Source organism: Pyrus communis, chromosome 15, assembly GCF_041283825.1.
Source record: "Pyrus communis isolate YQ-2024b chromosome 15, ASM4128382v1, whole genome shotgun sequence".
NCBI classification, from domain to species: domain Eukaryota; kingdom Viridiplantae; phylum Streptophyta; class Magnoliopsida; order Rosales; family Rosaceae; genus Pyrus; species Pyrus communis.
The window spans coordinates 19,199,740-19,224,376 of record NC_142579.1 but is presented as its reverse complement, the minus strand read 5'-3'; the positions used below and the strand labels follow the sequence as shown (position 1 = coordinate 19,224,376).

General features: G+C 37.7%; 3 protein-coding genes across 3 annotated transcripts; 1 reads left to right on the top strand and 2 right to left on the bottom strand.

Moving 5' to 3' along the window:
• Positions 1-267: 267 nt before the first annotated feature.
• On the bottom strand, positions 268-7,705 carry LOC137734976 (phosphoglucan phosphatase DSP4, amyloplastic). Its single transcript, XM_088685990.1, has 14 exons — positions 7,456-7,705; positions 7,271-7,343; positions 7,131-7,175; positions 6,383-6,485; positions 6,099-6,175; positions 5,929-6,005; positions 5,653-5,733; positions 5,239-5,371; positions 3,549-3,608; positions 3,034-3,090; positions 2,174-2,269; positions 1,361-1,420; positions 1,128-1,235; positions 268-574 (listed from the first exon to the last, which is right to left on the bottom strand). The coding sequence occupies exons 1-14, from the start codon at positions 7,479-7,481 to the stop codon at positions 443-445; spliced, it is 1,128 nt and encodes a 375-aa protein (XP_088542116.1). The 5' UTR covers positions 7,482-7,705; the 3' UTR covers positions 268-442.
• An 8,004-nt stretch (positions 7,706-15,709) lies between these two features.
• LOC137729072 (very-long-chain (3R)-3-hydroxyacyl-CoA dehydratase PASTICCINO 2A-like) lies at positions 15,710-19,573 on the top strand. Its single transcript, XM_088684973.1, has 10 exons — positions 15,710-15,760; positions 16,780-16,865; positions 16,947-17,057; positions 17,238-17,257; positions 17,367-17,455; positions 17,568-17,621; positions 18,367-18,437; positions 18,532-18,613; positions 18,858-18,954; positions 19,043-19,573. Exons 1-10 carry the CDS (start codon positions 15,710-15,712, stop codon positions 19,111-19,113), a joined length of 732 nt encoding a protein of 243 aa, XP_088541099.1. The 3' UTR covers positions 19,114-19,573.
• Positions 19,574-19,659: 86 nt separating this feature from the next.
• Positions 19,660-24,001, bottom strand: LOC137719686 (guanosine nucleotide diphosphate dissociation inhibitor At5g09550). The gene is made up of 13 exons (XM_068458731.2): positions 23,737-24,001; positions 22,843-22,905; positions 22,631-22,714; positions 22,137-22,244; positions 21,838-22,010; positions 21,641-21,752; positions 21,297-21,377; positions 21,153-21,215; positions 20,946-21,044; positions 20,726-20,850; positions 20,384-20,594; positions 20,131-20,205; positions 19,660-19,988 (listed from the first exon to the last, which is right to left on the bottom strand). The coding sequence occupies exons 1-13, from the start codon at positions 23,821-23,823 to the stop codon at positions 19,938-19,940; spliced, it is 1,332 nt and encodes a 443-aa protein (XP_068314832.1). The 5' UTR covers positions 23,824-24,001; the 3' UTR covers positions 19,660-19,937.
• Between the last annotated feature and the right edge of the window lie 636 nt (positions 24,002-24,637).

Here is a 24,637-nt window from a genome sequence, read left to right as displayed (position 1 = left end):
TAGCTAAGTTTCGTGTTTACGGATCAAACAAATAAGTAGAATTTTGTGCAAGTAGCAAGTATTCAATTATCATAAATCTCTCGACAAACTCGCATCAAATCGAATCTACTTGAACCAATAATCATGAAGCGAAGGCAGCGGAAAATTCAAGTTGAGCAGGACTTACCTCTGCGACAATCAAACACAGCTTTCCTATGTTCATCCTCCTGCAAAGATCTCTACAACATTGATCAGCTGTTTCCAATCTCCACTCATAAATCAGGTCAGTCACTTAAAATTCTTCTCCTTTCTATTATGAAATTGTTGCTGGAATATGAATTTAATTTATTGATCATTAACTATACTATACCACATTTATTTCATATATGTTAACATGTGATGTTAGGGAACTCGTACAGTTACTACTTTACATGCTAGAACACTTGTATTGCCCTTTTGTAATTCACTCATCACTGGGACAAGATTCGAGAAACTGTCTTATTTTCAGTCGTTCCCCGGTTGTAAGATGAGGATCATCACCAGTCAACCTCTTCCGTATGGCCGCACTTTCACTGTTAGGGTCGTCCTCAACAACCTGCAAGAGAAGCTCAGCCAATGAGAAGAAATATGGTGCGATCTGGACAATTAGAATCCGTTAACCATGAGATCAAAGGTTCCTATTCCCACAAAGTATGCAGCAAATTTATAACTTCCTTTCCAATTTCCCTGAAACATATCTGGCATTTTTTTCACAAAGAGAGAAGATATCCGGAAAGTTTTTTATGTCCAGTGGTCACATTGCCTCCTTAAGACTAAAACTTATGCACAAACAAAATTTTCCAAAAACAAAGCCCTGACGGGCATTATATCTCAAGATTTTACTGTTTTATTCTTGCCCACGATAACAAAAGAACCTCAAGATTTTCTTATAAAAGAACATATATTTATATCTTCCTTTTATTTTTATTTATTTTATTTTATTATTATTAAGGGTAGGGGGAGGGTTCAAAACTATTACAATAGTTTAGGGAAGGGGGGAGTTTCGAACCCAGGACGCATGAGTAGAAACCCAACACCCTATCCGCTAGGATATCTTCCTTTTATGTTCTTCAATATTTACGAAGTACAGACTCAAAGCTGAACCTTACATGAACATAATTGTTGACATGGCCATCCTTGTTGGGAGAGGTGAAAGGCTCGTGCTTATTGTGCGTCCACCCACCATCAATGACGTATTTATATTCATATTGTCCTTCCTGTAAAGCATGAGTTTATTTTAATAAGCTGGTCGATGAATGCAACATTCAATGTGTTATGAAAAACCCATGTTGAACCTGAAAGACCAAACATAAGCAAACTTTTGATTCAAAAAAATGCTCACCGGCAATTCCCTGCTGAGAATCCACGAACCCTGTTCCTTATTAAACTCTAAAGGAATCCTCTGGACAAGCATCACAAGAGTAAATCATAGATTGAAAAGAAAACATTTATCACCGAATTTCCAACAGTTTGAAATTACAATATCTTAAGCATTCAAAAACATTATGTTTCACTTGTCCACCATAAACAAGAAATGCAAATGGAAAACTTCTTGGCCATTACCCAAAGAAGAAGCAACTATTTTTCACAGCACTATTCAAGTCAACAGCAGTTCTGTTCTGATGAAATTTGAACTCCATGGCACAGAAACAATCAATCTAATGCACTGCTTGTCATAGGTTGCACCACAATGACATAATTTATGTTTTAGTGACCAGCAATGAGTTTACAAGTGACATCTGTATATCCCATCTAATTAGCCGCTACTAGGACCTTGTCTTTACAAATAGGCCAGACAGCTATCATTCAAGTACTTTACTAAGATATGCAAAATCTCCTTTGAACAATATGTATGTGGCAACTCTACTCGCTGCTTGGTCATGAAGAGAACGACATGTTTTCTTAAGGTGCAAGCATCTCTTGTACATGATTATATACATCCACGTTTCTTACAAGACTAATCTTCCCCATCATCTCTATCACATTAATATGAAAAACGAGCATTGGGAAGTAATACCCAAGAGTCAATCCTCATTGATCAAAACCTTCCATACCATACTACGCATTTAGAGATAGCATGCACTATACATTAAAATCACAGTTTGAAGCTATATCAAACATTAAGTCTGCTGCTAAGGTTGAAAAAGGTTATTACCTGACCCCATCCAATATCAAGTCCTGAGATTTCCACTGTAGAGCAATTATCACCTCCCCAAGTCAATGTGACAACCCTTTTTGTCATGCCTGTAAGCTTTATGATGAGAAGATATGTGACATATGAGTTTTTAATAACTTCATATTTATATAATAAAATAAGACAGATATCAGATCAAATGAACTTTATTTCAGAAATAGATGGAGGTGGTAAATTAGGCACCAAATCTAAGCCTAGGTGCTAATTGTTAAAAATATTTCTTTGGGTGGCAAGCATATGCACACCCTGGAAGTTCAGGTGGTTGGAGCAAATTTCAGTAAAACAAAAGAAGAAAGGGAAAATAACCACCCTACAATAATTTAGATTACTAATGAATTCAAACATCAATAAATTAAAAGGAAAACTAATGAAAAGAGCATGAAAACTTTGAGTTTTAACGATAAGGACAAAATAAAGGGTAAAGTGAATAGTACCAGGATTGGCTTTTTAGTGTAAAAATGTGGTTTTTCATTAAAGTGAACAGTACCGGGAGCTTTTCGTTAAAGTTCCCATAAATTAAAAGTTTAAAACAATCACCAGCAAGCATTTACCACCTGGCAATTTTGGGAAGATATTTTTGTTAAGGAATGTAATGGCTTGTAAAAGAATGGATGTATTACTGTGTTGTTGGTGAATATTGGTCAAAACTTTCTATTAAAGAGAGAGTCACCATGCACTTGAATGAAGTAACAACATGCACCCTGAAACTTCTTACTATATCATCATATTTTCAAGTTGAAAATTGATAAACTTGAAAAACTGGAAGACAACTTGCGCAATTATATATGAAATGACATTAAAAAAAAAAAAAATAGACTCACAATATCTGCGGTAGCATTTTTTATAGCATCCAGTTTTGGGAAGCACGAACGTTTGCTCTGCATTAAATCCAGAAAACAGATACTTCTGAGACGTTATGAAGTTCCACATTAATTTATGCAGTACAGTTGCCCACTTTCCCATTTGCTCAAATTAGCTATCATATCACTGATTCGAACTTTCTGAAACTTTTTTCTTCAGAAAATAGCAATGTCTTACAACTGCATAAAATTCATGAGTGGTTTTAAAGATTCATATTCAAGGTTGTCCTGTCATAGTTTCGTGAATCCAAAACTTGTCCAATATCAATGACTGGTTTTATGTTAGAACAATCTCCTTTCATACGAAATAAGCTTCAAGTTCAAGGTTCTCCTGGCATTTTTTTTTTCTACTTTTGAGAAATAACTTGGAACTTTCATTTTCAATAAATAAAATGTACAGGAACTCTTTACCAACAAGATATGTTGTATTGAATATTGATAAATTAACCATCGGAATATGTCAAAGAAATAGTTACCAGCAGTAAATTGACAGCATCTGTAAGTTTGTATCCCTGTACCCAGAACATGTAAGCCAACTGCCACCATAACAACATTCAGGAACAGTGTTAAAACGAAATAACTGACACACCACACTGATCTGTGTAATAGACAATCCAACAAGTATATGAAATGAGAGTCACTGCCTGGAAGTTAAAAACAATTTGATGTTACGACTAACGGGAGCCTTCTCAACAGTTCTCACTGTTTTTTCTCACATCGAAGACTATTTGGATATGCATTTACTTGTGTATGCCCGTCTATCACTGCAGGCTTCATATGACTTAAATGATTTTCTAATAAATTTTACTAAATTCTTAACCGAGTACATTAGCATTTCACCAAGCCTTCTGAAATAAAACCAATCATTGTCCATTGGGCAAGAAAGTCAGCTTATTTCGTATTCACTTTATAGATTTCTGAACAGGATTGGAAGCAGTCTGTCAAGAGGGCTCAAGAAACTGCAAGGTCTGCGGATGGTCTAAAAGAAAAAACAAAATTTTTAGCTGAAGGGAAATATGAGACCCCACACGGAAAACACATGTCACATGGGTTCACTACAATACAGGAATCAGCTTGTCAAATATCAGTGTTTTGCATTTATACTCCCACATTTTGTCCTTATACAGACAGTATGTGCTTTCCCTTCTACATAATCTACTAAACGTATGTTTTGGCTTTGACCAAAAATATTCCCCATTTTATGTTAATTTACTAAAACCTTTTCCCCTTGTTCATTTTCCCTGGTCAATTTTCTAAAAGTATACCTTGGACGTCAAACAGATTAATTTGAATTTATATTGAACTAAGCATTAATTCTGGCTGAAAAATAAAAGAGGAAGAAGTCTCAAAGTACTAAACACAAACACAAATGTTGATGGATGAAAATATACATGCCATTGACGCCAAAAGCACAAACAACACTAATTTATGTAAGTAATATAAATTGATAAGTAGGTGGGTGGGCTTCCATGTGAATGGTTTAATCCATTAGTTCCATAAGGTGTTTGCTATTTTGCGCAAACATTGGGAAGAATAACATTACTTTCAAAACAATGTATTAAAAGTGTGAGGCGTGGGCGAGGCGTCCAAGGGATAGCCCAGCCTAGGCGTGAGGCAAAGCCTCACGGGACCTAAATTTTTTAATATATACACTAAGCGTACACATATATTATATTAAAAAAAGAAGATTATTAATCAATAATTACGCTGAGCACACACATATATTATAAATATATACACACATATATATACATATATTATATACACACACACACACACATATATATATATATATATATATAATAGAGGATGAAAAGCACAATGAGCACACATATAACAATGCACACACACAGCACACACATCCAATATATAAAAAAATAAAAATCAGAAAAAAAAGGCAGAGAGACGATAGTGCAAGGAAGAGGTATGAGGCAGTTAAAACCTACCCAAAATTTGGGTTTGGGAGTTACAAACAAAAAAAAAAAAAAAAAAAAAAAAAAAAAAAAAAAAATCCCTGAGGAGCGCCTAGGCAGCTCCGGCGACGCCCTCCGCTCACACCCTCAAAATAGAGGCGACAACCCTCACACCCAGTCTCAAAGGACGCCTAGGCGCGCCCTAAGGCGAGCCTTTTAAAACATTGTTTCAAATACACCATTAACAACATACCGCAGCTGCAGGAGCTCTTCCAAGTCCAGCAGTGCAATGCACATAAGTGACACCTCCATTTCGATTTATGGCTTTATATAATTTGCTAACAACAACAGGAAGCCGGAGACGGAGATCATATGAATCAAAGTCCCTGCAACATCAGACATTAGCAGGCTGCATATATGAAGCAACTATATATGAATGTGTCATGTGTCCTAATGTGCATGTATGTAATGGAAATAAAAACCTGTAAGTGAAAGTTTATAAGCTGGTTATTGATATTGTTCTCCAAACAGAGCAACAACAAAAAAGATCATTCCAAATAATTGTCACAGAATTGGGAAATAGAAACTGAAGTTAACTGCTTCAGAAATTCATTCTAGAAAATGAACGAGAATAAGAGAAACACCAATAATTTTTCAAATAACGAACCTTATTTCAGCACGCAAGTGTTCAATGTCATCAAATGTGTTGGCATACTCTCGAATGGCACCGATGTCAACACTAAAATATCTGGAGGTTCTAATTAAGGAAATTATAGTTTAATTTTCTTCTAACTAAACTTATATTGTCACAGTTGCCCCAAATGGAAAACACATTACACATATTACCTCATGCCTAATGAAGTGAACCACGTGAATATGCTTTTTTCCAGTAATGAGTTCTATATGTCAAAAGAAAACTTTGAAGACAACATATTCAGGATACTCCAAATCTGAATCTTGTTGCAAGCAAAAAATGGTCTTCACGCCGATGCTTCGGAGTTTGTCAACATCTTTAGGTGTCTGGTTAAAAGTAAAATAAAAATACTCAGACTAGGAAGCTTTAACAATGGATAAAAGTTGTTCATATGGCCAGTTATAAAAAAAAAGGATCACCTGTAGGCAAGACCCCACAATCAGATCTGGACGTATGAAGTTGTAGTTCATACCTAGCTCATGCCTATAGGTCAAGACTGCATCAAGATTATATGAGAAATTGTTAACTACAATGACAAAAACAAAGTAACAATAAAAATTTACCATTGGAAGAAATCAATCTAAATTTTAAACACTGCACACCCTCTAATCCATATTGCCAACACTCAAAAATCTTACATTTTCATATCTCGTTTCTCAGTATATCGAGCCATGCCTATTAAAATTTTAAGCATTTAACTTACCAGCACCCATGGCTTCTGTCATGTTATTACTATATATCTCAGACTTTTCCTCTTTTGCTTGAGCACCACTCGTCTCAGCACTAGAGGTGGAACCAGAAATTGCCTACAGAGTCACACCAAGTAGCATGATCGACGACAGATACAAGACAACACGTCTCAAAAATTGAACAACTAATCGAATTAAGGCATGCATACTGCTCATCCCAATTACTCTACAAAAACATACACAGATCCACAGAAACTACTTAACATAATTGGGCCATCACAGACAAATGATATTATGTCAAATGAACGGTGTCTATGGCTTCCCCCTGTTGATGTTTAGTAATGCACATACTTCATACCCGATCATGTATTACAGCCATAACTTGGAGGTACAAATTTTGGTGCAAACGCTTAAACCGTATGCGGGTTAATTTCATAGCGCATCGACCATGAGTCCATTATCTACTTCTCCTAAACCATAACAATTCACCACTTACTTTAGCAGCTTAAACCAGTAACACCAGGCTGTTAACTACACTTATTTCCGAATTCGGAAAATGATACAGCTGAAGTAATCTCAATTACCATTGACTTAAAATACATACATAACTATTAGTCTACCTCCATCTCCCATACTCAAACTTTCATTAACACGAGAAAAAACAAATTACCCAAAAAAGAAACCAAGCCAATAGAGTAAAAAACACGACTATAAGATCCAAACATGAAAATATCACACAACTTTTCAAAAATCTTAATCTACCTTCACAGCCATGCTTCTGGGTAGATCGATGCAGCTCATCGTTCCCTGCATTTGAGCGAGAGAAGTTCATAAAATCTGCAAAAAATTTCACACCACGCATGCATACGCAGATTATACGTAATGGAGAAGGATGAGCATACCAGAGTTGCGATAGAGAAGGAAGGCCTCCCCGTGGGATTGCTTCTGAAGCTCCGGAGAGGCAAAACAGAGGATCTGAAATTTGAAGGGAAAAAAAAAGAGAAGGAAAAGAAAAAAAGATCAATTAATTGGTAAAGAAAATTGGTGAATGTTTACGGAATATATGCGTAGGAAATGGATGACAGACCCTGTGAGATTCTGGAGACAATTCATCTCTGATCACAGAAATAAAAAGATAGATCTTCTTTCGAGCACAGACAGAGAGAGAGAGAGAGGAGAGAGAAAGAGCCAAGTGTTGCAACCGGGGATATTTTGTTGGGTTTACATGGAAATGAAAAGGGATCACCTTTTCGGAGATTCTCAAAAATGCCACTACCTGGAAATGAAACGTCGATACATGAAACAAATTGGAGACTGTTGCAGTAACAAATTTGGTAGTTGGGATTTTATCACGAATGGTCCCTATTTTTAGATGAGACTGGAAGCAACTTTTGCATTTTTCCTTTGACAAAAGCAAATTGCCATGTGTTATTTTTCACATGAAAAACCAAAACTATTAAATGTCTCCGTTTTTTGTGTAAAATTTGACACATGAGGTTTGTAAAAGTGAAAAGGACTAGAGTAACACACTTTGATTCCGATAACCCTCAAACTAAAGGTGGAGATGCGTTGGCCATCATCAAAATGGTGACGAAGCTATAAATAATAATTATAAACAACTAAATTATCATGCATGAAAAGTTGACTACAACAACCTTCCCATTTGGGGTCACATCATGTTCAAAGCATAGCATTAGTACATGCAACGACAACAATATGCGTTATGCAAGCATAACCGAAAGTTTGGCTATGATTTATTACAACTAGATAAATAAAAGACAGAAGTAGAATCACCCTACCTCATAGGAGGAATGCACTACTGCCAAGCCCACTCGTCGTCGTTACTACCACTTTTGCCTCACTAGGTCCTGAGGAGCTAAAAACAAAATGTGAGTGGATCATAATCATTTATCTAATTAAATTCTTTTGAAAGCACTAATTCCGATTTTAGAAAACTCGTATAGTTTACAGCTCCATACCAGTATCTACTACAATATATAGTTGAGAAATGCATGCCAGTCACACATTAGAAATCATACCTAAGAAACTGCAATAGATTACTAGCATCTACTAGTGCAAGTACATGCATGTGTGTGTACACAAACGTCTACTTGTGTATTGTTAGCATCTACTAGCTAATAAATTTACTATGTCTAATAATCCTGTAAACAAGAAAATTCCTATAACGAATGAAACGAGAAAACATGTACAAAGTAGATTTGTATTGATGAATTTGTAGGGTTACAATCTCTGTTTACAATTTTCCTCTCATTCAGTCTTCAAATTTGATGTCGATGTGTAGTTTGTTAATCCAAGGGTCGCGATGACTTGATCTCGGATGAACAATTGAATGGTTGCTTCAAGTTTTGAGCTTAAAACAATGTGTGGATAGTCTTCACCTCTAGGTTTGTGTATGACCTACAACAAAGGTGATGTTGATGTGGGATTTTGTTGATTCAAGGGTCTTGACTACTTGATCTTGAATTGAACATCGTTACAGGTTTTGAGCTTGTAACAAAGTCTTGAAAGAATCGGCACAAGTGCTTGTAGATTCATCAAGGGAATGCTTCGGCTTTGGTCAAAAGAAAGCTTCGGCTTTGGTTGTGCGTTCTTCAAATAGAGCTTTGGTAGCGTATTAGTCTTCAAAGATTTGGCAAAGGTTCTCCTTTTGTGAGAATTTTGGCCCTTTGATGTAGAAATTGTCGACCTTTATGCTTGTCAAGGGACCTTGTATTTATAGATTTCTCAAAGCTTGCCTTTGGATGGATTTGGCTTTGATTTGTGTCTTGATTTGTCCATGGGAGAATTTAGGCATGTATTGTGTCTTAATTTCAGCCACTTTCCCTCGCTTGGCCGAAATCTATAGGGCTTTCTTACCTATTTTGTGAGCAATCTTCAATTTTTGCTTGTTTTGTGAAGATGCTTTAGCTTTCTTTTCGATTTTGGGAACAATTTGGACCCATTGCCGATTTTAAGGGATATTTCCCCCTTTTGGCCGAATTTTGGAATGCTTTTGAGCTTCCTTTGCTTGATTTGTGCCACATATCATTGATGACTCGTCCATTTGTGATGAGTCATATGCCACGTGGAGTTTTATGATGCATCATTTGCATGCAATGAAATTTACATGTCTACAAATGCCCCCACTTCAAGGCGCGTTCTTGTCACATGTAGGAAATGTGTTTTGAAGTCCTGCAATGTGAATGTTCTAACTCAAGGGTTGTCAAGACTTGATATTGAATTAGTTTGCTTCTTCAAGGGTTGTAGAGGCGTATTTCTTGAATTGAGATGATGAATTTTGTCAAGGGCCGTTGAGGAGTATTTCTTGAATTGAGATGATGAATTTTGTCAAGGACCGTTGAGGCTTGGTCTCGAATGAAATGAAAATTTTCTTCAAGGGTCCTAAAGGCTTAATCTTGAATGAAATGGAAATTTTCTTCGAGGGCCGTAGAGGCTTGATCTTGAATGAAAATTTTGAAAATGGATAAATTGGCACATACTTATTGTGCATATTGATTTTCCATAATTTTGACAAAATACATTTGGTGTATTTTGAGGCTTGGATTTTTTTCCTTGTGGGTGTGAGAAAAATGCTTTTTCCTTGGGTACAAATCTCCTTCAATTTTGGTAATGAGGGTGATTTCCTTCAAAGTGTTGCAAAGTTTTGGTGATTTCCTTCAAGGTTTTGGAAAGATATAATGCTTGTCCTTGGGTAAGTAGAATTTGCATATTCTCTTCCCTTTCCCTTTCCATTTTTTCAGCCAAGGGAGTGTTTCCCTTTTGGTTTGGGAAACTTAAAGGCTTGTCCTTGCTTTGGAGGGATTGCCTTTTGTATTTTGGCAAGGAAAGGTACTTTCCTTTGATGTTTTGGAAATTTTGAAGCCCTTTCCTTTTTTTTTTTTTTTTTTTCCTTTTCTTTTCTTTGCTGATTTTGTTGACAAAAAAATAACATTTTTTCCCTATTGCCATGTATCACCTTACCCTTTTTTTGCTTGGAATTTGCTTCCTTATTACAACTGGAATGCGATTCCTTGTTTTGATTTTCCTTTTGCTATTTGGTATGTATTTTCCCTATAGCATTAGGAGGCAATTGACCCTTATTTATAGGACAATTGGGTGTTTATTTTTTCATAATTCATTGTCGTGTGTGCTGCTTGCTGCCGTGAGTTTGTAGCTATTTAAAGCTTGTTGCAGTGCGTCACTTTTTACCGTGTGGTGATGTGCAAAAGACTGCAGCGAGGTTACGATGTGTAGTGCCTTTTGATCGCAGTTTCCCTCAGTGGTGACGTTACCGTGCAGTGCAAGAAATTGCTTGAGTAATCGCTGCAGGGTTGTATAATGCGATTGCGTAACATTTTGGTTTCTTTGCTACTGTAGCGTGCTTTGAAGGATCGTCTTGTAGCTGCCCTTTTTGCTATGCTACTCAAGCTTTGTGGCTAATTTCTTTTCGTCGTTGTGACTTTGTCATCGTCATCCTTCAATGCTCACGAGGTTTGTCTCTCATCTTTTGCTTTAGTGAAGCAAATTTTTTCTTCTTGTCACCCCACTCTTATGCTTATGCTGTTTTTTTTTTTTCGTTGCAGCCATGGTATTTTCAAGTGCTTTAAAAGCAATATCATCATTATTCTAGCGAAGGAATGTCACTCATAAGTTTGTGCGTCGTTGACTGAGCCTCTTGTTTTTTCGCAATAGACAACTCAATGCATATCAAGTCGTGGTTTTCAGAAGTATCTTAGGAGGTGATATATTTTGGTCGACCAAATACAATGAAGAAGGCATGTACGTCGAGGATTCTTATCTTGAATCTTTCGCACCATGTTCGTGACAATTCACTGGCTTCGTTTGAGCTGTTTAGTGATCGCATCCGTAAGCTATGACTTGGAATGGTATCTTGTCTACTACTGGAGAAGCCGTCTTTGTTGAGTTTTATTGGGAATGGCTTGAAGATGTCTTAAGCTAATCTAAAGATGTACTTACTAATGTTGGCCTTTATCACGCTATATACGCATCTTTGTTTAGTTATGATCGCCATCCTTCCATCCTTCGTGCATTTTTCGAGCATTGGTGTTCAATGACCAACACACTTCATACAACACAAGGGGAGATGTCAATTTCACTTTGGAATCTCCATAAGATAGGAGGTTTACCGATCCAGGTTAAGTTTTAAGAAGAGGTTGTTCCTAGCATGGAGGAATTTTCTCATCGAAATAGTCGAGGATTGCTTTTGTTGGTTTTGACTGTTTTGATGGTGATTTTGAATTTCTTTTTTCTGTTTTGTCGTACATAGTTTTTGCTCTTGCGGGCCATGAGCGTTGGGTGTCACCTTTTAAGCTCATGTGAACAAGGAGCATTAGGTGTCGCCTCTTAAACTTGTGCGAACAAGGAGTGTCGAGTGTCACCTTTTAAACTTGTGCAAACAAGGAGCATTGTGTCGCATGCAGTTTAGGCTCATGCAGGCAAGGATCATTTGGTGTCATGTTGCAATTTTAGCTCATGCAGGCGATGAGCATTTGGTGCTGTGTTGCAATTTTAGCTTGTGCAGTCGAGAAACATTCAGTGTTTAGTTTAGGGGTAGTAACGCTTCAAGAATCTTCCATTGATGGAGCTGATCTTCAAGCCGTCTTTCGCCATGATTAAGTAGGCACCATTGGTGTAGACCTCTTGTATTACGTAAGGTCCAACCCACTTTGATGTGAACTTGTTTTTTGTCTTGTGAGTTGTGATGATAGGCCTTCGTAATGCCAAGACAAGATCTCTAGTTTGGAAAGAACTTGGGCGAACCTTTTTATTGAATGTCTTGGATAACCGTGCTTGGTAGCATTCCAAGTGTTGTTGAGCTTCAAACCTCATTTCGTCGAGTGCATCACAAAGCTATTGGTGCTTTTCGTATCTCCTTGGGCAATAATAGTGCTTCCTCGATGCTAAAGTATGTTGGCAGGCCTTATTTGGGCGTAAGGGTTTTTTCTTCCTCGATTGCGATAGCTTTTCCTTTTGAAGGCTCTTCTATCTCTACTTCAACCATGTGACAGGCAACGGTAATGCATTGTTGGAAGAAGTCCTTCAGGAAGTACTCGTGCAAGAAGACATGAATGTGTGGCTTTTGCTCTATAGGTTCCTCAACATACGTTGGCTTAGTAGCACTTACGTTTGTTTTGGGTTTTTTACTGTTGTGGCGGCGGCGGTGCTTTCTCCATTGTTCCACCTTTGGCCTTGTGACTTGTGGTCTTGGCTTTATTGTCCTTTTGTAGTTACTAATGTCCATCATTTTTCATCATCGGTATGCACATTTTGGTCACTTGCCCCCAATGATGATTGTACAGAAGGTGTCATGTGGCTTGAGCATGGACAAAAACGGTCATGCGTCACTTGAAGAGACACGAGATCGAAGGATCCGAACACAATCGTGGTAATGTGTGTTTCGACCTTGTCTTCTAGGTCAAGTTTAATTTGTCCTTGTTATGCTAGCTTCATGATAAGCTCATTGAGGATGAAACACTTACCAACAGGATGACTCACAATATGATGATACTTGCAGTACCTAGGATAGTTAACGCGATTCATCTCTTCGAGGCGCTTGCATTCATGTAGATTAATTATCTTTTTTTTTCCAGCAAGTCGTCTAGCATTGCAACCACGTTAGAGTCAGGAAAAGGTACGTCTCCTGCTCTAGTTCCTTCAAGGTGTTTTTGCACCTATCTTGGGTGTGAGAAGGCTCACATTTCATATCCTTTATTTTGCTTTTAGAGAAGATCTTGATGGGCGCGGCGGAGGTCTTGATGGGGGTAGTATGGACAGCAAAAGCTTTTTTGGCGAGCTTTTTCCCAGTCTTGTCTACATTTGGAGCGAACACCTTATCCTTTTTTAAGTCAGTGATTGGCTCTTTCTTCCCATGATTGGCAATACTCAACTCCATATCATGGGATCAAGTTGCCAATTCTTCAAAAGTTCTTGGTTTTATGCCTTGGAGGATGTAATGTAGCCCCCAGTGCATGCCTTGAACACACATCTCAATGGCGAAGGTTTCAAAAAGCCAATCTTTGCAATCCAGACTTAATGAACACCACCTATTGATGTAGTCAACGACAGGTTCATGCTTCCACTATTTTGTATTTTTTAGCTCCAGCATGCTTACGGTGTGATGAGTGTTGTAGAAAAGGTTAAGGAATTCCATTTCAAGCTGGTCCTAGCTGTTGATAGACTCAGGCTCAAGGTCAGTGTACCAGTCAAAGGCATTACCTTTTAGTGAGTGTACAAACTGCTTGACGAGGTAGTCTCCCTCCGTCCTAGCATTGTTGTAGGTTTCAATGAAATGGGCAATATGTTGTTTATGATTGCCCTTTCCATCGAATTGCATGAATTTGGGTGGTTGATAACCCCTTGGCATCCTCAAGGCTTCAATCCTTTTAGAGTATGGCTTTGAGTACAGCGGGGAATCATGTGAGCTTCCTTCATATTGAGCCTTAGTCGTGCTTGTGATCATCTCTTGCAGTTGTTGGATAAAGAAAGATTCTATGAGGGTCGCAACTTGGTCTACCTCTAGCTTCTCCCCAGCTTTGTCTATCAGAGGCTCTTCATTTTCTTCAGTTTCCTCTATTGGTGGATCAACCTTTGGGTCAGCTTTCTCGTCGTGTTGTGCCTCCAGACGATTAACGAGTGTAACAATCTGCAAGTCATTTTCCTCCACGATCTTTGTCAACCTTGCGATTGATTCGTTCAACTACTCTTCGATTGAAGTCGTACCAGTAGTCATGACTTGCATGGTTACGGGATACGAGCTTCTGCTTGAGTCGGCATCAAAAGTCAACGACTCGGAATACCTCATCAGGCTTTCTTCCCTTGGCGCCTTTAGTGAGCCCAGGGTGATCACGTGCTTGTGCCTCAGGTGTTTTTGCTTATTTGATAGAGTTAATGTAGGGGTGGAATGAACAACACAGAGAGATCTTGCCTTACTTTGGGTTGTGACGTCGAAAGTGCCACCACTTGCAACAAGGATGTTCTTGTGTCTTCACGTTGGTTGTGAGAACAACTTGATCATTTCTTGATGCCATGTGTATTTCTTGTGGATTTGAACATAGAGATGAGAGACAGAGAGGTCCTATCGGGCGTGCCAAAATTGTAAACATGAAAATTCCTGTAACGAATAAAACGAGAACACGTGTACAAAGTAGATTTCTATTGATGAATTTGTAGGGTTACAATCTCTATTTACAATTTTCCTCTAATTCAGTCTTCAAATTTGATGTAGATGCATAGGTTGTTAATCCAAGGGTCGCGATGACTTGATCTCGGACGAACAATTGAATGGTTACTTCAAGTTTTGAGCTTGAAACAATGCATAGATAGTCTTCACCTTTAGGTTTGTGTATGACCTGCGGCAAAGGTGATGTTGTTGTGGGATTTTGTTGATTCATGGGTCTTGACGAATTGATCTTGAATCGAACGTCGTTGCAAGATTTGAGCTTGTAACAAAGTCATGAAACAATCGGCACAAGTGCTTATAGATTCTTCAAGGGAATGTTTCGGCTTTAGTCGAAAGAAAGCTTTAGCTTTGGTTGTGCGTTCTTCGAAGATAGCTTTGGCAGCGTATTAGTCTTCAAAGATTTGGCAGAGGTTCTCCTTTTGTGAGAATTTCGGCCTTTTGATGTAGAAATTGTCGACCTTTATGCTTGTCTAAGGACCTTGTATTTATAAACTTCTCAAAACTTGCCTTTGGATGGATTTGGCTTTGATTTGTGTCTTGATTCGTCCATGGGAGAATTTAGGCATGTTTTGTATCTTAATTTTAGCCACTTTCCTTTGCTTGGCCGAAATCTATAGGGCTTACTTGCCTATTTTGCGAGCAATCTTCAATTCTTGATTGTTTTGTGAAGATGTTTTACCTTTCTTTCCAGTTTTGGGAACAATTTGGACCCCTTGCTGATTTTAAGGGGTATTTCCCCCTTTTGGCCGAATTTTGGAATCATTTTGAGCTTCCTTTGCTTGATTTGTGCCACATGTCATTGAATAACTTGTCTATTTGTGACGAGTCAAATGCCACGTGAAGCTTTGTGATGCATCATTTGCATGCAACAAAATTTACATGTCTACAAATACATCTAGCCTTTACTAGAAATAATATCGCATGCAATTATCCTACAGACGCAAATAAAGCTACACTCAATATTTGACAAATCATGTGGTGAAATTAAATCACAAAGTAAACATAACTAAATGTTAGGTACTCAACAACTCAAACTAGTCTCGTCTATAAGACTAAACACAAAAGCATGTAAGTTTATCAAAATCATCAATATGTCCATCAAAACATTTCAAAAGGGGGTCCATTTACAAAAATTTGGATCATGTCTCCACCAGGAGCCCTGCCTTTGTCAAGGATAATCGAGCTTGCACCTGTAATTAGCACCTTTAGCAACTTTTTTAAGTAAATTTAAGATTCTCTAAGTTAAACGTGATAAACGACTCGAATTAGTGAAAACAGATACACAGCGTGAATTGGGACGTCAAGTAACTATAGGGTGGGTATCTAGGTCCCCATGTGTCGTCGGCATGAGGATGGTCTATAGGGTTCATAACTACTCTGCTTATTACAGGATGTTTACTCAGTCAACATTTAGACTGCCTTTACCCAGGTGATAGGTACATGTACATGACACAATACATTCCATAAATACCCACGTTATTTTTTAAGTAGTTATTTACAAATTCTTCTCACATGCTATTGTAATGCTCATATAGTACATTTTTAATCCACCATGTCAAACATTTTTGTAATTAATTCTCTGCAAACTTCCTTAATGTATTGGGACATGAAAGTCCATCACACAAACATAGCCTTATGGTCTCTTAGTTCTCTTAGTTTCTCACTCTTGTACTCCAAGTCAATTGACTTGTATATATTTGTATCTTTGTGAGATCAACAATACAATTAACACAAATATAATTCTACATGGTATCAGAGCAGGTTGTCTCATGTGTGAAGTCCAACGGCCACATATAATCCATGTCGCCTTAATTCCGTTGTTCAAGTCACTTGAATTGTGTTGTCCATGTATTAGGCTTGAAAAATCGTCACACGTGAGAGGCGTTTGAGGATTGAATCTCTTATTGATAAAAAAAGAAACCTTACATATACTTATAAGTAGTTAGATTGCAACTATCCATTCGATATTCAAGTCAACTCTCTTTAGTCACATTCGATCTTTCCCCTAATTACTGTAACATTCGATCTTCGCTAGCGATGAAACTAGTCGAGCCAAACTTATTCGATTTTGAGAATTTTCTTACGAGCGAACACGTGCCGATCCTTACCACCGCTCGTGAGGGCATGGGGTTCAAAAGATTCGAAATGGCGGGTTACAGGATGAAAGTAGTGGCATTGACCCAATAATCTATGCTCGTAGATCTGCCATAGACATCAGTCATCAATGGAGCGGGACTATTATCCGCTCTCAGGCTCCTATACGTCTCCCTCTACGACTGGACTGTCTTCCTCGGATGGTACCCGCTCCCCACAATCTGTCTCCCTCTCTCTCTCTCTCTCTCCCTGTCTCCCCCAACTGAATTCGAGTTGTGTTTCAGGTTTCAGGTACTGTATCTTGCTCTCAAGACTCTCAGTGAATCCGGCCACCAACATGTTTACAATGCCATCGAACGCCCTCTTCTTCTCGTCCAGTCCGCCGCCGTTTTGGATCTTCTACTGCTCCCTCCAATTCCAATTGTTTATTTATTCCTCAATTTGTTTTTTTTTTATTTTTTATTTTTTATTTTTTATTTTTTATTTTATAATTAAATTGGAGAATGTGTTTTCACATTTCATTTTTCTTGTGTTATTCTTTGAATTGGGTTTTGAAATGTTGGGATGGAGCAACAGATTGTTCATGGGCTAGTGGGTGAGTCCCTTATTTTTCTTCTGTTTGTATGTTAAAATTCAGCTGATTAAATTATATTTTATGGGTTTTGTTAATTGGTAGTTCTTATATGGGATTGCATGTGATGCAGGTTTGGTGAGATCTCCAGTAACAGCAACACTGCCGCAAGTCGGTTCAAGATTGTATCTGACATGGGGAATCCTGTGGAGTTTTCCTGAGGTTTGAATGCAAGGACGAAGTTTGGGGTTTAAATTTTTAGTAGCATTGTATTATACATGAAAGTTCAATTCTTTTAAATATTTAAGTCAGGAGATGAAGCTTATTGCGGCAGACTCGGAGTCATATGCTAGTGTGCTCTTTGGTCATCAGCTGGTCTATCACCGAGGCAAGTGTTTTCTGATCTCCATTTCTTGCGCTTTTTGCTCTCTTCTGTGTTTGCATCTGTGTCAAAGTGTTATTATTGAAAGTATGTGCACTTTTAGATTTTAAAGTTTAGTGCCTTATGCAATCCGGTCGTTAAATAGTGTTCTAAACCAAAGATCTAAATGTATGGAATGGCATGACCAAGTTGTATTGACTTGCTTCATTTAGAATGTATTGTCGCTAATCAGATTGTGTATAACAGGAATTTTATCGTGGAATTGTAAGACTTAGCAATTTGGTTTAGATTGTCTATAAAAGCACCTATTAAATACCTAGGATGTTTGCTTACTGAAATGATTTTTCTAAATCCTAGTTTGTTGCTTTAACCATGAAAGATGTTTTTTTTTTTCGAAAACAGTTTGGCTTGAACTTTTGCTTCGAAAACATGTACTAAGAGCAACTCTGTATGTATGTTTTCTGCTCCCAAATTACCTTAGAAACCTAATATGCTAAGGCGTTTCTAATCTAAAATTATGTTATAGTTGCCTTTATAACAAGCTCTGTTTACGGAGAATATTGAAGAATTCCGGGACATTTTCTTTTCTGTTTAAGTTGCTAAAATTCCTCACTTAAAGTAATACATGCAGTCGGATGTTGGCTGCATTAATACATGCATCCTGATGCTGATTGTAATCATTTTTACTTTTTCGTTAGTTGCAGTAGTAGGAGGAGGAAACCAATTCAGATTCAATTCATTGTAATTGCAGATTATTCGATACTCTTTCTTTGGCATGAAGGAGGCTCTTGGTTTTGCACCTTCATGGCTCTTGTGGCTCAGGTAGTTCATCAGTTTTGAGATCATTGAAGAACTCGAGCTGTTTGAGTTCTGCGATTCATTCATTCATCGTTATTGTGTATTTAATGCCATGCAGGTATAGCACCTTCATCTTGTTGTATCCAACTGGCATCACAAGTGAAGTTGGTCTAATATATATTGCCCTGCCACACATGAAGGTATCAAACTATATGATTCGTAAAACCAATAATTTTTCTTTTGCCTTTTTTTCTGTGAGAAGGGTGTTGTAAATGGGGTGGTTTCCTGGGTTTTGAGAGTTAGGTGTGGGGTAGTGTCGTTTATTACTCATCTAGTACAGGGAACTTTGCATATCATCTTCTGCTTATCCACCGCAGCTACAAAGAGCGTGTAGAGTAGTCTTTATTGGATCTATGCTCATCAAATATGTTGATGCATTTGCAGAACTCTGAGAAGTATTCTATAAGGATGCCAAACAAGTGGAACTTCTGTTTCGATTACTTCTATGCTGCAATCGTTGCCCTAGGAATCTATGTCCCAGGCATGCACCGTTTTCACAGGCATATTTTTACCATACTTAAACAATTTAACTGGTTTTTATTCATTTTCCCGTGGATTATTTGTCGCAGGGAGTCCTCACATGTACGGGTATATGCTTGGACAGGGGAAGAAAGCTCTTGCAAAAGCCAAAGGGGAGTAGACGGCAACAAAGTTTTAATGTATTTCTCATGATGATTAATCATCTGGTTTTGTGTTTAAGATGGAATTTATTCTTAAAAAATTATCCAGGTTAGCACTGATAAAAAATTATTCGATTTTAACATGGTAAGGTTAAAAACAGGAATATATGTTGATGTATTTACAGAGATTTGCTGCTAGGCGGTTAGAAGCAGGAACCTTGTCCCTCAAGGAAGATGAAGAAAAAATAGGAAACTTTAAAAAGAAGGAAAAAAGGAGGGAAGGTGAATGCACAACCCATTTCGAGTCTTCCTATTTAAATGATTCTATTTTCTGCACCAGCTAGTCTTTCGTCGTGTAATAGATTATCGGAACAAAAAAATAATAAGAATGCACGACGCCATTAAGGGTTTGAGAACTCAAGGGCCTCCTTTCAGTGGCTCGCCTTGGGCCCTCAAATCTTAGGGCCAGTTATGATTTCAGGTTAAGCATATCACGTGATGCTCTACTTACTCTACTTACATCATCAATTATCTTTTAAACTTGAATAAACGTAAAATTGCAGCAGTAAACAACTAAATTTTGCTTAACAATTATATGTGTGACCCATTTATTGGTGTCAGATTCAGAAGAACAAACATTCTATATCCTTCTTTGAGAATGATCAAATTAATCTACACCGTTTGGAGTGGAATAACTTTTTAAGCAAAGAAGGTGCTGCTAATTAACATGTTTAATGAACGCAACGAATCTCAGAAACAGATGATGAATAAGCTTGAAATTTGAAAAAAAAAATAGAGGAAATGAAATGAACTACAGTGTTGTAGCTGCTCTTGTTCCGAAATTTCATTCTTCAGCAGCGCTAGCAGCACTCAAATCCACACTCAAGTCAAGGGCCTGAAACACGGTGCATTGAGAAGAATTCAAATTTGAACTCGACGGATTTGTTTATCAGGCAGCAGCTAATTAAGTTCTACACGATTGATCCAGCATGTTCAATTATATAAGTTGGCTGATTGGAGTAAATTTGAAGAGTTACCTTTCCAGTTATCTTGCTGTACATGGCAATGACATCTTGGACGGTAGTCTCAAAGTGTGTCGTTGCGTCGTAACTCTGCAATGCATTCCAACACCAGAGAAATTACAACTTATGTTGAATTTTGTGTGGAAAGCAGGTGAAAGCGGGGTTTGTGATTTGAGGACTATTAGTTGTCATGAGTACAAATTGAAGTATAAATGTATGAGCTTACGATAATAATCAAATGAAGATGTAAGAATTCATTCATTCTCACCGCGGATATGAAACAATTGTCCCCATCACCCTGGTTAGTAGGTTCGTATCTGTCGTAAGTGTCAAAAAAGATTTCATCTACGGCCCCAAGGAGATCTGTTCCAGGCTTCAGTTCCACCTGAGGATTATCGGTCTCTGCCTCCGTTAACACAAAAGCAATGTATTTCCCTTTCGCAGCTACATTGTGGGAGTAGGAGCAGCAAAACAAGTACCTGCAACAGAGGCATATCAGATCGAGTACCATTATTACAAGGTCTTACGGTCCTTGTGATATATTAGTTCTAGTTGCAACGTGACATAATTTGTTAAATTTGTGATCTTGGCATGAGAGGTAACAGCTTACATATCAGATTTACGTCCAAGTTGCTTCTGGGGTAGAATAACCTGGACCGAGTGAGAATCATTGGTGTTTGGGATTGGATGACTCATAATACATATTGCACGGGCAACTTTCCCTACTATTTTCACCTGTTGCACGAGACGGAGATTGGAACTCAAATCAGTTTAAAAAAGCTTCTCATGCCAGATGACCCTGCTGATATTAAAAAATTTCTTAATGTTACCTTGTTAGGCAAATATGAAGGATCACATACAACTTTTTTGCATTTTGCAGTTTCTCCTTCGGAAGTCACACCAATGGCCTTCCCGCTTTCAAACTCTACCTGCCAATTCGCAACATCAGTCAAGTATCAATAACACGTACGAAAGGATGGATTAAAAGGTTTATAATAGAGAATTTAGATAATTTTCGATATGCATGAAAAAATAACCTTGCATTCTGGCTTGCTGAGCATGTAGGTGCCACCATAAACAGCACTCAACCGAGCAAATGCCTGCAAATTTCGTAGCACATAAAGTCAGAGGAACTGAGTTGCATATCCAAGAGATACTAGAAATAATGGTTGAAAGCATACCTGGGGGAGCTCTCCTAGACCGTACAGGGGATAAATATAAGGAGATCCTCCTTGAAAGCGTGCGAGCGACTCTGCATATAACTTTCCAAAAGGAGGAAAGTAGAGTATATTATAGAACACTGTAGAGTTGGATTGAGAAAACTTTCTAGGGTACATCTAATTAGTGCTTTTGAAAACTCTGCCATTGTCCATATATTGCCTTGTTAGTTAAGAAAGGTGTAGCGAAAGGGAGCAACTCAGTTCTTTCGTAGAACACATTCAATACACGTATAGGACTCGATTGGGCAAGAAGTTTAATAATTCATATCCAGCATATTCATAGTAAAAAGTTCATGCTTCGTTACCTTCATCCTCTTCACAAAATCCATAGCTGGCTCGGCCAAGTAGTTATCATCTTGCTGGAGAGCCAGTGCATGCCCAATGAAATCGACAGTATTGTCATCTAGCCCGTACTTCCTATGTCAGTAACAAAAATCTTAACTCCATCATGCAGAAATTAAACATGTTTGCACAAATTTTGGATGTGAGAAAGAAGAAGTACGAAATAAGCTCTCGTGCTGTGACTTTGTTGAGGTCCAGTCCTTCATGAGATTTTGGATCATTCTCGTCATAGTCCTGCACATAAATGAAAAACTTTCGAGCTCTCCGCTTCTCGAATAATCCCATAAGTGGAGATTTAAGTGCTTCCACATCATTAGCTGGCACTTTGTGGACCTGGAAACATAATGCAAAACCTCATTAACAAAATTAGGGTGAACCAAAGTTAATAGTTCCATATATGTCATATAGATGATACATGAATAAGCACTCAGTGAACTTGAAAATTATTAGTAATCACACCTTTCCTTTGTTATACACGAAACTACCATCTACAGCCTTGAAATTCAGATATTTAGTAACGTCAGTGTGAATCAGGACACGAACCAAAGCTCCGTTGGCCATCATGAACTGTCAAAATATGCACAGAGGTTGTAAAGAATCAAATTATCAGAACAACATGTAGAACAAACCGAAAATAAACCTAGTACTTTTAAGCGATCACTTGTCAGAAATATCAGCATTTAAGCAGACTTCATGTAATAAACAAAGTTCAGACTAACGAAACAAAAGGAAATTCCTGAAACAGATTTCTTCGTTAAGAAACATTGAATGTGGTAAAGACGAGCAACTGAATATCAAGATCACATCATTGACAGGCTTAAAAATTAACATGCAAATTAACACAGAAAATGGTACATCATGATCATCACCTATATATATAGATTGGGGGAAAGTAAAACTAAAGAAAGGAATCAAAGAACAACCATAAGAAACATATGCATCGTTCTTTTTACCTTGGGGATCATATCAACATTGTACTCTCGACTCGAGCCCAAAGTTTCTGGAGGCTTATCCTCGCCCCTGAATCGCTTCCAGAGCTGAAATCCAAAACCAGAAGACAAACCGAAGCCGTAAAACAAATCACATGCGTAGGAATGTGTCACAAGAAAGTAAGCCAAACTGTGTAGCCAAAAAGATTACCAAGGACTATTATTAAGATACTTACCTGGTTGAGATTGAGTGAGGTAGACTCTCCTCCATAATAGTCGTTCCTATCCATATGCAGTACCTATTTCGGGTAATTAAATAACATATTAGGGGCCTTAACATTCTTATCGACAAGTGATAGCAACGACAATCTTAAATCCAGGTGATGTTGATCTCTCTTACAAATTGCAATGAATGAAACCTAATCAGAGTGAGATCACCGATGGAACTTTTATAGTAAATGCTCATCAGTGCGTTCAGTTTTATGAAAATGCATCTCAAAAGTGCAAAACTATTAGCACTCCAGACCAAAGTGCATTTACATGAATCATGTTGAGAGCAAGGTTTTAAAAGACGTTAAGCGCTAGTCGGGCATTGTTCTAGGGCCTAGCGCCTAGGTAGCTAGGCGGTGGCTTACGCAGACTAGGTGGATTTCAGTAAATTATGATATATCGTATTAATAAGCGCTAGTTAGGTGGTGGCCTGGGGCCTAGTGCCTAGGCAGTTAGGTAGTGGCTTAGGCAGACTAGGCGGATTTAAGTAAATTACGATATATCGTATTAATAAGTGCTTGTTTATTCTTAAAAAAAATACATAATTGCATTAGGATACATAAATTGCAAAGTAGAATGAAATATAGAGTATAAATATTGGAACAAAAAAAAAAGTTATCTATTTTTTGTCTAAGTTAGGGTCATTACTTAGGCAGGTGCCTAGGCGGTCTAGGTGGCAGCGCCTAAGCAGGTCTAGGCGCATTTTCTTAATTTTTAAACGCTCAAGGATTAACCCTCAGCGCTAAGCGAGAAATTTTAGAATAGTGATTGAAAGTATGATTCCCGACCTTATTAATTATTTATAATTAATTTGCAAAGAAAGAATACTTGAATTCATAACTAAGCAGAGGTTGAATTACCTTGAGACCATCAACTGAGAGGAGGCCGCTGAGAATGCATTCTTTGAGGCCGGTTCCGAGGACGATGACGTCGTATTCTTCATCCATGGCTGCTAAAGATTTGAGCGTCTGTGATGTTTTATGTTTGAGTGAGAGAAATGGGCATTTGGTTAATGGGAAGAAGAAGAAGAAGAAGAAAATGATTTGTGAGGAAGATCAAGTGAGGCTACAATTATGTCCAAGGGAGAAGGAAGAGGTCTCTGACTCTAGCAAAGCCAGGCGTCCCTCGAGTTTCGGTTAAAACAGTTATGTACCCCCTACGTAGTGTTGCACGTGGACGCCGTACTAAAATAAGAATGTCTTTTTCAGAATATGTTTGTGAATGCCTCTCCGGTAATTTGTTTTAAATTGCAAATATTTTCAATATTAAGATTGAGTCAATCAATATTTTGTGCAATCAGGAAAATTTTTAACGGGTGTTGTTGACTTTGGATTTAGAGAAAAAAATGTTAAACTAACAAATCAAATATAACTATGAATATTATTGATTAAACGAGATTGCCGAGATTGCTATAATTGAATAATTACATCTTAATTGACTTGTTCTCGATTGAATAACAAACATGATATTTATAATAAATTAACCCTCACCCTAACCCTAAAAGATAAGAAACCGAAACCTTAATGCTAAACGGGCTAAGACCAAAAAACCTAAACATTAAAATAAACCTAAATACTAATGTTTTCCAATATCCTGTCAAACTCATGGCGTTCCGTTAAGCGAACTGATTATAGATTCAGATTGGATAATATTGAGAGTATGCAAAGAACCCGTCACTAAAGGGACGAGATTTCCATATCTTAATTGTAGCAACGAACAAACAAAAACAAAGTACTATCACTTGAGTGATCACATGTACAG